The sequence below is a fragment of the Haemaphysalis longicornis genome, unplaced genomic scaffold (genome assembly GCF_048455015.1).
Source record: "Haemaphysalis longicornis isolate Haplotype H1 unplaced genomic scaffold, Haemaphysalis longicornis Haplotype H1 scaffold_1, whole genome shotgun sequence".
Classification (NCBI taxonomy): domain Eukaryota; kingdom Metazoa; phylum Arthropoda; class Arachnida; order Ixodida; family Ixodidae; genus Haemaphysalis; species Haemaphysalis longicornis.
The window spans coordinates 157,110,328-157,123,626 of record NW_027526203.1 but is presented as its reverse complement, the minus strand read 5'-3'; the positions used below and the strand labels follow the sequence as shown (position 1 = coordinate 157,123,626).

The 13,299-nt window shown below is 49.5% G+C and overlaps 1 protein-coding gene across 1 annotated transcript in view; it reads right to left on the bottom strand.

The window, feature by feature from the left end:
- Positions 1–444: 444 nt before the first annotated feature.
- LOC144138370 (2-oxoglutarate dehydrogenase complex component E1-like) overlaps positions 445–13,299 on the bottom strand; it is a 110,882-nt gene continuing 98,027 nt past the window's right edge. Inside the window, exons 20-22 of the mRNA XM_077670622.1 lie at positions 9,011–9,174; positions 5,957–6,111; positions 445–2,684 (exon numbers count right to left, since the gene is read on the bottom strand). Of these exons, the coding sequence (XP_077526748.1) occupies positions 2,588–2,684; positions 5,957–6,111; positions 9,011–9,174 (416 nt within the window). The 3' untranslated portion in view covers positions 445–2,587. The remainder of the gene's footprint in view (positions 2,685–5,956; positions 6,112–9,010; positions 9,175–13,299) is intronic.

Sequence of the window (13,299 nt, the reverse complement as noted above, 5' to 3'; positions counted from 1 at the left end):
AGCCAGAAAACGTTTCATGCGGTTCACGCTTTCGTCGCGCGCGAACGTGTTGCGTTCGGTAACTCCAACACCGGTTTCCCCTATTCTAAAGCTGTGTGGACAGGCCCCGAAGTCATTTTCCCTGACTGGTACTACTTGATTGAAAATTCCCGGTGGCTCAAAATTCCCAGACTTTTCCCTGTTTTCCCGGTCGCTAGACACCCTGCTAGTACAGCATGTGCTTCCAAGGGTTTCCACTACGTATCCGAAATGTGAAAGGCCCAATATCGCAACCCGTCCCTCCAAGACTCAAGGCAGCTGAGCCATGAAGAAACACTTTGGCCAAACTGCCAGCTAGCCTGGCCACCGCTAACCATTGAACGCAAGAGTGGAAAACGTTGGCGTCCATACATTCAGCTTACTTCTAATGTTGTCGACCCCTGTCCAGAGAAAAGCATGAGGCAGTTCCAAGCGCTTCGCATATACTTTTATTGCAGAAACACAATGAGCTCAATTTCCAAGCCTAAAACTCAAGCCCTCCAGCTGGTAGACAGACTCGTTTAAAACACTTCACGAAGCCGACCATGCCTCAAGGCACAAACTTTGCACTGGAGACATCCAGTCCGCCAGGGCTACTTGAGACTTCTAAAAGCAGCGTGAACACTAAAACCTATAGAAAATCAAGCGGCAGACGTAATGAACACAGCTTCCACGCAACTCGGGTAAAAGAAGAAAAAGTACGACAGCCACAGACAAGAACTACAATGCAACAACAGGAATGAAGGTTTTAAATAACAGAGCATGCACGTCCGAGGGGAATCAAAAAGATGCCAGCATGGCACTGAATCACAATGGTATTATATAAAGCCGGTGCCCTAAAAACAAACAAAAACCAATCTTGCTCTTTCCAGTTGCGTAGCACTCGTGCAGTGGGCATTCACTTGGACGACCCTCCTTGAGCAGCAGCACCCAAAAGACCTGAAGCCCAAATGCTGCAGTTTCCCCATATACTGTAGTGGCCAGCATATACGATCCCATTAGGCACTGCTGTAATCAAAGTGGCATGCAAAGTACTACTTGTAAAAGTAATGTCGAACCCTAGTGCACAGCACCATTATTTTTTCCCACTTTTAGAAGAGCTTTTTGTGCCTGTCTTGTTTTTGCACTGTTTGTGCCCAAAGTACAACATGATGGTAGATTTTTTTTTTTTCCACTTTAAAGCAAGCCCAAAACAATGGCATGGGAGCACGACACCATTGACACCGCACCACTAGTAATATCATGACTCAACAAAGATGATAAAAAACATGACAGTCTTCATTCATTTCTTTCAAAAGAAGCAAACAAGTGAACAAAGCTCGTTGAAATTCTCGAATACCCCCCCCCCCCCCCCCCCTCCCCTTCGTACAAGGGTACTCATATGACGGTATCGGCACCTCCATGCCCAAACAAACAGATTTGCATTGACTGGTGGGCTTTGCACAGCTCACTGCGCTTTTTTCTTATTTAAACGTCTACACCACAATCAGAGCGTTTCAGTGTAAGAGAAAGAAATCTCGTCACTGGTCTACAACTGTTATCCAAGAGCCACGCACAGGAAACCCTTCCTCCAAAACCAAGTTCCTCCCACCTACATGCCAACCACACGATGAGCACCCTCCACGACCTCTTCAAGGACAAACCCACTTTTCATCTCTGTGAGGGATTCAATCGGAGCCAACTAGCAGCACAATGTGTGGAGGACTTGTGACCCCAAAAAAGGTGCGGCCGCATCACACAGAGCCTGCCTAACCGGAGCCGCCCTGCCAGCCACCGAGGGGTTCGCAAAGAAGGAAGGAAGCAAGCTCCCGCCTTCTCTGCTGTTTGACCAGTACACCCTCCGCCACACTGGTGCAGCCATACGAACTTGGAACAAGCAGCTGGCACTGCATAAATTCACTGCTGCATGTAGGCCAGTATACCGAGTGCTAACACAAGAGCCATGCCAAGAGGCTGCAACCACAATTGCCTGTCAAGCAAGTACGTTTGAGTGTAACCAAAAGCGCACTTTGTACAACATTTCCACACCTGTGCTGAAAAAAGAAAGGGGAAAAAATTAGGGAAAAAAGGAAAGCCAGGCTGCCAATGTGGCTTCAGGCTGTGACACCACGGTCATGACGAAGATCACAGTGCATGTGTCACGACAGTGTCACTGGGAAGGGGTCATTCAGTCTCTACAACGGAGACTGCTGCATTATGTTTCTACCTAATGTGAACGCTCGTCGGCGTGTCAACAAAAGGACGCCTAAAGCGCAGGGGTGTGCTGTTCACTTATGCCTAGTACAATGCACCTCCCCCTCCTCACTGGGGTTTCCGCAACTCGCCCGCAAAAGTGCGCTCCTCCCCAGGGGGGATTTTCCTAGCGGTGCCGCCGCACCACCGTGAGATTCCGCACAGCAGGCGTGCCCCCTTGGCCCGAGCACGTACGCTGCACAGAACTAGTGGCACGCCAGCACTGACGGCAGCCAAAGCATGCAGCCAGTGTGCAAGCACTTCTACATCCCAAAATTTAAATACAACAAATAGGATCCCCCGCAGGCACGCAAACGCGAGAGACGCGCCGCCACGCTCAGGCAAAGCTCTCGCTGAGAAGCCTCTCCGCTTCCTTCTTGTGCGTGTGCTTGCTGCCCGTTGCCGTCGATGGGGAGACTGCACGCCCGACGTACCTGCAGAGGGGGGGGCAGAGGTGCACTTGTTGTGGGAAATGATGTGGCACCTGTTTAGAGGGGCCACGAAGACTAAATACAACCTTGCTCCATTTGAAAAGACTAGCCTTTGGTAACGCACTCAGTTCCACCCGAGCCACGAAAAACGATTTTTAACCAAAAAAAATGCAAGAAATATCGAGAAACTCAAATTTGGCCCTACAGTGTAGGCTTGTTGTGAATGCAATACAGTCTACGCTCGTTACAGCGGATCTGGCAACGACGGACTTTTGGTTACAACAGACCATTTCTGTTGGTTTGTCTGGTCCCCATGCATTTTAAATGGAGTCCACTCCGCTCATAACGGACCCAGCTAGAGCAGACTATCGGCTACAGCAGACTAAATTTTGGCCGAAAATTGTTTCGACTGAATGTTTATAGCGGACTTCCGCGAGGCTGGCATCCGATGTGCTTTTTCTTTGTTTATTTTGGCAAGAAAACTGTTATATCTGGCAACGTTGCTGGCAGCCGGGTCGTTGGCGCCATTCCTCCATGGTTGGCGCAGCCAAGCCAAGCCGGTGCTAGTGGCTTTTTGTGTGTGTGTGCGACCAGCGGCATGAGCGGCAGGGTAGCTGATTTCACTGTCCGATAAATTAAGCGTAATTAACGCTGTCGAACATGGGGAAAAACAGGCCGACATCGCCAAAAGTACAGGCCTGTCTAAGCAGACGGTCCGCTCTACCGTCAAGAACAAGGCCGGTGCCGATAAACGCGACTCCGGTGAGATCAAAGCCGGTCGTGGATGAGATTGAAAAAAGTGGTGCACTCAGAGGCGAGTCTGCACTCGTCAGTTTTTTTATGTAATAAAAAAACTCGGGTTACGTGAAGTTCGGCTTTTATTATTCTCACGCATGCATCGTTCCCGTTCCGTTCGGTGAAAAAGGTAAGAAATGCCTCACGTAGGGGGGTTGTTCCCCATCCATTGTGTGCAATCTGCCGGTAACCGTGCGCAGTCCAACTGGTCTAAATTTCGATTTTACAGCTGTCCGTCATCAGATTATTTCATTACAGCTGTTTCAATGACCAGACTAAAATCGCTAAAAATCTGGAAGCTGCCTTGAGGGAACGTCAGGCAGCGATCCGATTTGTTTGACGAATCGTTTCGGGAAAACCTGCCTCGCCATGAGGGGATTTAAAAGAGCCTAGCTAATGCTGATGGCTACGACTGATGTATTATAGCTGGTTAATAATTGCACCTAGTTATATTCTTGCTTTATTTGCTCAGCTCATCATGCGTCTTTACACGCTTGACTGCAAGCACTAGGCCTTTTCCAAGTACCGGTTCTAAGCTTTGGAAACGGTGTTTACGCGATTCTTTGCCCTCGCGCGAACACTGTGCAGAGGTGCTGCAGGCGTGTATAAAGAACAAAGTTGTACTATGCATATGCAATATCGGTCAAAGTACCCACTTTAGAACTCATACTCCCCCCCCCCCCCCCCGTCGGATACTGCATACTTCGGCTACAGCGGAAGTTTTTTTTTCCGGATTCAGAGGGTCCGTTGTAACGGGTGTAGACTGTATTTTAGTTTGAAGCAAATTCGAATAGTTGTCAGGTGTCACTGAGCTTGCGGTACCCGAGTTTCCGGGCCTGGTGGGACCTTCATAAAAAAGTTCCACATTGGGTTGGCCCCCGTGGACACACTGGCCATGTCAGTTGACTGATTGAAGCAACCGATGCACACTGAAGTTCAAGCGCAGAGTGCAATCAACACCTGCACACTGCACGCATGCCGCACGGCAAGCAAACAAATTGTTTGATTACCGTCTCATTGTTTGAAACAATGAAATGGGAGCCTTGACGGCCTTGACGACCTTTTGCGCGTAAGATGGCTATGACACGACAACGCCCTGAATGTGGCTTGGCTTGTCTTCGCTCCACATGAGTAGTCAAGATGTAGGCCTGATGCCAATGGCAACGCGGCTTGCCTAACAAAACCAAAACTCTCATGGTACTTGAACACGGTTTTGATATTCGTTCACCCTGAACACTTCGAAATATCGGAAATTTTATATTCGGGTCAAAGCGAATTCAAATACTGTAATATTCGTTCGAATATTCGAAGAGCTCGAACATTCGCACAAGCCTACTACAGTGATATGGGCTAGCACTGAAAACAGTTATCAGCGTGTGAACTGCACGTTAGCATTCAAGTGACACCATCAAGCAGAACTAGACGTCCCACTACAATTGCCCAGTCATGTTTCCTGGCAGTGGATTAGGTTGGTGGCCGCCAACCACACAAACAAGATTCTGCAACATCATAGAGAAATTGCCAGGAAGTGGCTGGGAAGTTACCACTGCTGCACCTGCTTTTCCCTAAAATCTCCCTAATTTGTTTGAAGTTTTTGATATAACTGGTGTCTCTGTTGCCAGGACAAAGCAGTCTTTTGAATGAAACAAACTTGTATTTTGTCTTCTTCGCCCCTTTGATTCTGCTCAAGCACGTCGACACCCTGTGCCATTAAAGAGACAGAAACCATCACAACCAGCACTTACGCCCTAAAATCATGGATGCCAGTGTTGCAGTCAGGCAATGTGTTTGACAGGATATGTGATGTACGACTGGCCCCGAGTCAAGAATTTGTCTACAGGCACACCCTGAAGAATTGTCCTCGCAACCAGCCCCCTACTGAATCGAGGGGGGGGGAAAGACACGCCAGGTTGCAGTCCCAGTCCCCTCAGGGCGGACACAATGGTGGAGAAGCGAAGAGCATGGCTCAAGGACTCGTACAGACAATGGTGTGCCATCCTCTCCACACTGACACACTGACATGGCCGATGCGTGGGCAGTTTTTTTCCCCCTTTTGGATACACGGTTAATGAATGCAGGTGCTGGTGGTTAATTATGTGCATTTTGCCTCAAATGTGGCTGAAGTTTTTCTTTGTGCTAAACAACGGGGAGATGTATGATGAGCACCAGCGTTTCATGACTTTTGAACGCTTATGACTACATAAACCACTTGGCTTTCGAAGTTTCTGTGGGACGCCGCGACGATAGCCGCAACGACGGAACGCCGTGTAGCCCTACTTGGGTACAGCGAGCAAGCTACGACGACAAGGCGAGCCCCCAAAGTGCTCTGCACTTAAAATTCCACTTTCAAACATTCTAAGGCCCTATCAGGAAAGATGCTGCGGTTTAAAGGTGTTTCAAGTGATACCCCCTTTCGTTTAGGATAGAGAGCCACCACAATCGTTGGGCTGTCCCCTCAACAGGAGTGGCCGGCCACTCACGTGACGGGCTTCTGGTGGGCGACGACCGTCTGCAGGCGGGGCTGGACGAAGGACCAGAAGCCCTGGTTCTTGTGCTCCTCCTGGACCCAGCAGATCTCGGCGTTGGGGTAGCGCTCAATCTCCTGCTTCACCAGGTCGTACGGGAACGGGCACAGCTGCACGTTGCAATGGGGGGGGGGAGAGGGAGGGGGAGCTACGTCAAGGGTCCATGCAGCGTCAAAGGGAAGGTGGCCGTAATCCAGATTCAGGATGAAATCCTAACGTCACGAGAATATACAAGATTAGACAAATAAATGCAGGTCCACTTTGGTATCTTTCTTCTGAAGGGAGGTGCGCTAATTATGCCAGGGCAGTAAAAGCAGTACTAATAAGAAGAGTATCTTAAGAGGAGAGCATATAAGGACGTGCAACAGGGATATAATGCTGAACGTGTACTTTGGCACCAAGCTGCTGTTTACACCTGCATCCCTATACAACAATCAACAAAGCTTTTCCCCATTCACTGAGCCAGAAACACCCACTTCTTCGGTGAACCTGTGTTTAGGTAACAGCAGCTGAGGAACAACTTTCACTGCATTGTGGCATAGATGAGAATAGCATATACAGTGTAGACCGCTTATAACGTATGTCGCGGGAGCCGCAAAAATCCGCACTATAAGCGGTACCGCACTATAACCAAAACGTGCGCGAATTCAACCAAATCGCCACCTAACTCTCAAGTCATCCTAAATTTTTTATCACCCAAACGCACAGCGCCTAAAAACGAAGGAAGGGTCTTTATTTCGTATTATTTTTAACATCAGCCGCTGCTGCCGGGTCTCACACATTGCAAAAGCGCGGTCTTACAAACGGCGAGTGCGGCTTTAACTTCCGTTGTGTTTGTGTTTTGAAAGACCATGGCTGCGTTTTTTGCGTCTATGAAGATGCCGCAGGACATGATAAGAAAGGCCAGCGGGATTTTTTTTTTTTTACCCCACCTTGCGTTCACGATGCCGAAGGCGGCTGCTTATCAGCGCAACGTACTGGTGGTGGAAATCTTCGCGCGGCTCGCTTGTTCGGGAAGAGCGGTGGCTTATCTGCACAACGTTCTAAAGCGTGAACCGCATGGAGCGATTTCTCGCGAAAACGTGCAGCGCACGCCGCAAGCGCGGCGACGCCGGCGCGTAAACTGACGTAATGTGTGCGGCGCGGTAAGAGGCGGCAACATGGCGTCGGCACGGGCCGTGAAGCCGTGCAGGCAGCTCCAGCGAGCACTTCTAACCGCTCGCTGAAATGCCGCACGAGGCGCAAGCGAGGATACTCATGCAAGAAAAGAGCTGATAATGTGACCGCAAAAGTGGAATACAGACTGCCATCCACGCTGCTTGTGAAAGCGCCCATCAAAAAATACCGCGGCGGTAAGCCTAAACTAAAGTCCCTTCATCTGATCGAGGGACTTTAGCCTAAACACCTTTGGCGCGGCTAACCGGCTCGGAGCGCTTCGAATCTCCCGCCATTAGGTGCGCGTCTTTCCATTGGTGCAAGTCGTCAGGCTCCTCCCACTGCCACGCGAAGAAGCCACCGCGAGCGCGGAATCGTAGACGCGAGTATGAAAACAAACGCACGCGCAACGCCGATGTGCGAAAACGGGCCATGCGGTTCACGATTAATAGAAATAACTTGCCACGCGCGATCGGGGAGCCGGTCGCTATCTTCCGAGGTGCATCAAGCAAGGACAGCTGTGGTTATCACGTACGCGCGAACTAAAGGGTGCCTATTTTTTGCTTCTGTGTCGAAGTTAGAGAGCAAGGGGTGCGCGCTGCGTCAGATGGCCGATTTCATCATTTCTTTTTTTCTTTTGCTACCCTAAAACGATGCCCCCTGCGCCGATCGATGAGCAGACCCGCCGAAAAACCGCACTATAAACGGTATGGTGCTTCGGCCAACCGCATCTTAAGCGGTATGCTTATGCATTGAGGTCTATGGGAGCCAAACCGGTGGTCACGAAAACCCGCGTTATATCCGGTCCCGCACTATAAGCGGTTACGTTATAAATGGTCTACACTGTACAAGTGGCTTCTTCATTCGTAATTACCAGTTTCAACGTCTATGCTCCCCATTTATACCAGAGTTTAAAAAAAAAAAGCACATTGCCGAGGCCTCCAATTGCTTTTTCCAACAGCAGCAGCAAAGATACCTCAAACGTCCGGTCTCAGTCCCAATTCTTGAAAGTGGGAGCTGGCTGTAGCTAGTTAAAGGGGCCGACAACCACTTCTTTTGTGGAGTGCACGCCCTCTACCACACACGAAAGCCAGCTTTTTAACACGAAAATGTTTTATGCCCGGCTACACGCAGATTTTGGTAACGTGATATCCGTCAGAAAAAGTGCCACTGACGCGGCGGCGGCCAGTTTCGATCCCACAACTCTCTGGCCGCAACGGGAGGTACGTGGTGCTCTTCCCACTGCGCTACAAATCGAGACGTGAGCATGTGGTACGAACGCGCCTTATGTCCTTCCCTATGACTCATTCAGATGGTGTGCGCCGTCTAGAAGAGGCGAAGCGAAGTAGCGCATCATGATGCTAATGAGCGCCGAAAGTTGTCGCCTCGTTGCCGGCGCCTTCGTGTACGGGGGACGCCCGTGAATTGAGGCACCCTGCCCTGTTTTTTTGTTTCTTGCGTGTCGGTGTCACTTCGTCTGGCGGGGTCAGGCTCGCGAACCCTTCGCACAAGAAGGAAATTCCTTGAACATTCAACTGCTCCTGTGAAGGCCCCTTTCACTTTCATGTTTTGCCAATTCCTATGAAAGAGGGATCAACCACATTTTTTTTTTATATAGTGGGGCAGCCATGAGGAATTTCTAAATACACCGGTTGAAAGAATTTTAATTTATGTGGCGCCATGTAGTGTCTAAATGTGACATTACTGTACGTATACCATGAACGGCCTAGAGCAGAGGTTATCTGTCCCTTTAACGTGGCCAGAAAATCCTCTGCCTACGCACAACACCAGACGCGCACCTGCCCCCAACTGCGTGCGCGGTTCGCTCGGAAGAGCCCCCCCTGAGATCCCGACCTGCTCGATGCGGGTGATGGCCACCTCGGCCTCCATGTTGCGCGTCTTGCGCTCCTTGACCAAGTCATAGTAGACCTTGCCAGAGCAGAAGAGCTGGCGCCGCACGGCCGAGGCGTTGGTCTGCGCCGGCCCCCGGTCACCAATCAGCCGCTGGAACGACGTGCCTGCGCAGAAAAGAAAAGGAGAGGAGGGAGGGCTCAGCTCCCCTCACGCCGAGAAGAAGCCAGAAGGTGTGGCACTAGCACCACCCAAAAGGTTTGACGCGATTATGGGGTTTAACGCACCAAGGCTGCACCTGGGCTGTGAGGCCCTTTGTAGTGCAGGGCTCCGGACTAATTTTCCCCTCCTGGGGATCTTTAACGTGCCTCAAACACGCAGGCGGTTTCGCTTTTTGCCTCCACCAGAAAAGCCGCCGCGGACGGGAATCGAGCCCGCATCCTTTGCCTCAACAGCACAACACCTTAGCCACTGATCTACTGCAGCAGGTACGACCAAAAAGGTGATCGGCTTTTGTGACCACCACTGTTCAACAGAAATAGCACTCCTGAGGTGCAAATCAATCCCTGTACAAGCTCTCGGGCACAAACAAAATGGCAACACGCAATAAAGGGGGCTTATTAAAACAGAGCACCCATCGATCTCCTTTTCAAGTACCCAACCGGTACAGTACTTGCTTCAGGAAAGCCTTCAAGTTGCTTGAATGCTCCTTTGGCACACAGCCCAGCATAGAGACAGAAAAACAGTTTGTACAACCTCACAAAGCTGGGGCATTGCAGAAAAACATCTCAGGCCAACTGGTGTTCCCCGCCTATAAAGCTGGAATGCTGCACACAGCACATGCGGTAGAAAGCTTCTTTACGCTGGTCATAAAGGTAACCATTCCTATCATAAGTACAATCAGCAACAGAGGTCTGTAGGACACCGTTTCAGCCAGCATTTTTAGAACCAACCCCATTCATCAGCTCCATGCAAAATGTGGCCATGGTGGTGGCCTCCCAAAGTGGTGGCACTGCAGTCGCACTTTTCTTTACATGCACACCTAGGTGCAAGGGTTATGGGGCAAACTCAACATGACTGTGTTCATCACTAGGGCTGGACTACTGATCGATTAGCCTTCTGGTTATTCAAGAAGTTTAGGAATGTCAAATTTTCATCAGAGACATTGAACTCTGGTCAAATACAGGGCATCGTGGGGCTGCCACGTGGTGAAAAGTGGAAGCTCTTAACCAAAATAAGAAAGTGATAAGTGCAAGCACTGACTCCAAGATTTGCCTGCAGCTGACAATCTGAGACTTCCAAACCACCTGTTCAGACTCCTTGTCAATTAACCAGATGGCAAGAGGTGCGGCGCACTGCTGCTGGCGTTTCTCTCGCACAGCAGTCATTTTTAGTTCCTCAGGCACACATTTCAAATGGGTCAGCCAGAGCAGTGGATGGCCTACCAAAGTGGGTGGTGAAGCGGAGCAGTGGGCGACATTTCCACTACCACCCACTGTGCAGAAAACCCTGACAGCACAGGTGTAAAGAAAAAAAAAAAAAAATTAAATTGAAAATAATGAAGCTGAAATGTGTCAAAGCCACACACGGACTATGAGGTGTGCGCAGTGGAGGGCTTCAGTTTATTTACCACCACCTGGGGTTCTCTAGCGTGCGCCGAAATCTTAAACACACGGGCATTTTTCACTTTTCGCCTCCCCCTGCAAAGTGGCAGCCCCCACCGGGAATTGAACCCGCAATGTCCTTCGGTTCAGCAGCATAACACCTCGGCAACTGATCAACTGTGGTGGCGGGTGCAAGCGTTAAAAAAAAAAATAATAATAATAAAACTTGTTTGCTGGTACAGTACTGGAAAAAGGACACAAGAGCAGAGGGTTGGAAAACGGGTTCCCTACCTTGAGGGCACACCTGCGAGGTTTTATAAACGCAGGATTATTTTTCATGCCTTACATTGCCACACATGCCAAGTTTGGTTCCTAGAAATGACAAACATTCATGAAAGCGCCCCTAATTACTTTCTTTTTCCTTACGAGAACTGTGTTCCTCACAGCTCGTCAGAATACACAGTTACCGTATGTACTCGTGTAATGAACCCACTTTTTTTCCAGAAAATTCGGCATGAATTTGGGGGGAGGGTTCATTATGCGGGAAAAAATTGAAACAGATTTTTTAAAAGTGAAATTCCACACAATAAAGTTGCTAAAAGAAGCATGGCAGAGCCTTACCATTTCCGTAAAAACACCTGGGTGATTATGTAATGGAATTTCTTTTTTATTCTGAACATGCCAGTGGCCCCCTACTCGCCATAGAGCTGTCCTCCTCACTGAAGTCGCTTGCGGCTTCACATTCGTAGTCGGCCCACAGCGCACAGTCTTCCATGCTGTCAAGGCACTCCAAAGCTTCTTTTCTCACACCCGAAACTTCCCTTTTTTGGGCCCACGAAACACAAACACACAACGATCCTTGTACACTGACCAAAAACCTTGTTTTCACCTGTAGCGTACACTCAGTGGGTCAACACTGAAATGCTGCCCAGCCACGCGGTTTCCATGTGCATCAAAGCATGCTCCACCACCTTCAGTTTAAAACCGTCTGTGCAGCTCATGTACTGGCCCATCGTACGGTGCGCACCAGGAGCACAAAAAAAGGTCGGAACACAGCTGAACAACAACACCACGGATCGTCCTGGCGAAGTCGCGGAACAGCAAGAGCAGGGGAGTGCGAAGTACGTTTAGTGCTTTGTTCGCACGCCGCCAAACCAGCCGGAACGGCAAAGAGCAGAGGAGTGTGGAGTGCGTTTTGCGCTTTGTTCGCACACCGCAATGTTTTTATGGCGCAATGTTTTTGTGTTGAGCAGGCCGCGCACTGCCAGCGCGCAATTTTTAAATTGTGAGCCACAGCATTCCCACTCACGTCTCCGGCTAGTGTTGAGATTCCTTTTTGTTGGAATGCGTTTTTAGCATTTCTGCAGGGACTGTGGCATGATATCAAGTTACTGCGATCGTCTACAGCATCAGCAACCATGCTGAGATAAAAACATATCTCCGCTGCATTTTTTATTCAAAGTGACAAAAAAGTAAATTCTCAAGAATAAAAGTGGGGGAGGGTTCATTACGCGAGTGGGTTCATTATGCGAGTAAATGCGGTATATCCTCATTGCATTAATAGCAAAGCACTTGTAGTTGGGACCCCCATACGAGACGATTGTTTCTGTTGTTAAGATCGGCCAACACAGGAATTCCTCGCAAGCCCTAGAGCAAAGTGTGCGTGGATGAATCACCCAGAGGCACGAGGAGGCAAGAAACCCTGGCGCCAGCGGCGGCGGCGGTTTCAAGTGGCGGCTTCTATATCCTCGGTTCACCGGACGCTGCGGGCCACTTCTTTTCTTCATACACGTATGAAAGAAGGGTCCACCGAAAGGAAGCTGCAGTTTCAAGTGCCCAAGATCTTCGGTTTCCAACCGTCGGCGAGAGCAGGAGGCCACTCGTCTTTACGTGCTGGGAGCCGAGTTGAAATTCCGTTCTCACGGGGCCTCCAAAATGAAGACTTGCGCAAAGTGGTGCAACTCCGGCACAAGACACGATCGATGACGTGGATATTCACCCTTTCCATCGACCGAGTGGTCCGTGTGCATCAGCCACGCCTCATGTCGTGGGCGGTACATCAAGTGTCGTCCACTGCCCACCTGATTGGACAACTTGTGTGAAGTTAAATTCCCTAGCCAGGGATCTGGGGAATACGAACTCTATTTAAACGACTGTATTCGTGTTATTCTTGTTCTCCTGTCTCGACTGTCATCATGTAGAATAAACCTCCTGTACAGTTTCCTCCTAAGCAGTCATCTCGAGTCTCTAGTCCGACACCATGGCGAGCCGGGACCTTCGGGCCTGAACGAGTCAGACTACCCAAGGGCCCCTCATCTCTAACACTGTGTTATATATAATCAATAAGGCTAAAGAATGTAGGACAGCTTCCATTGTTTGTCATATGCCACAAGCAAAATTTTGGACACCCCCCTTCCCATTTTTTCTTTCTACAAGCTAGTTACCGAAGCACGTTCAGGAAACTGTAAGCTTTTAAAATACTTTTTAAAATAAACGGAACCTCTTTAAATACTTTCGCGCACAAGATCTTATGGGGTACTAAGCCCCAACCATGAACACTCACAAGCCTTGTTTGCTTCTTGGTTGCCTCACCAAAAAGCAATTCTGCTCTTGTTAAGAGCCCAAACTAAAGCAAACAAAAAGCACCATTCAGACAATTTGCCCTGGCAACCTGCCACTGCATTTCAT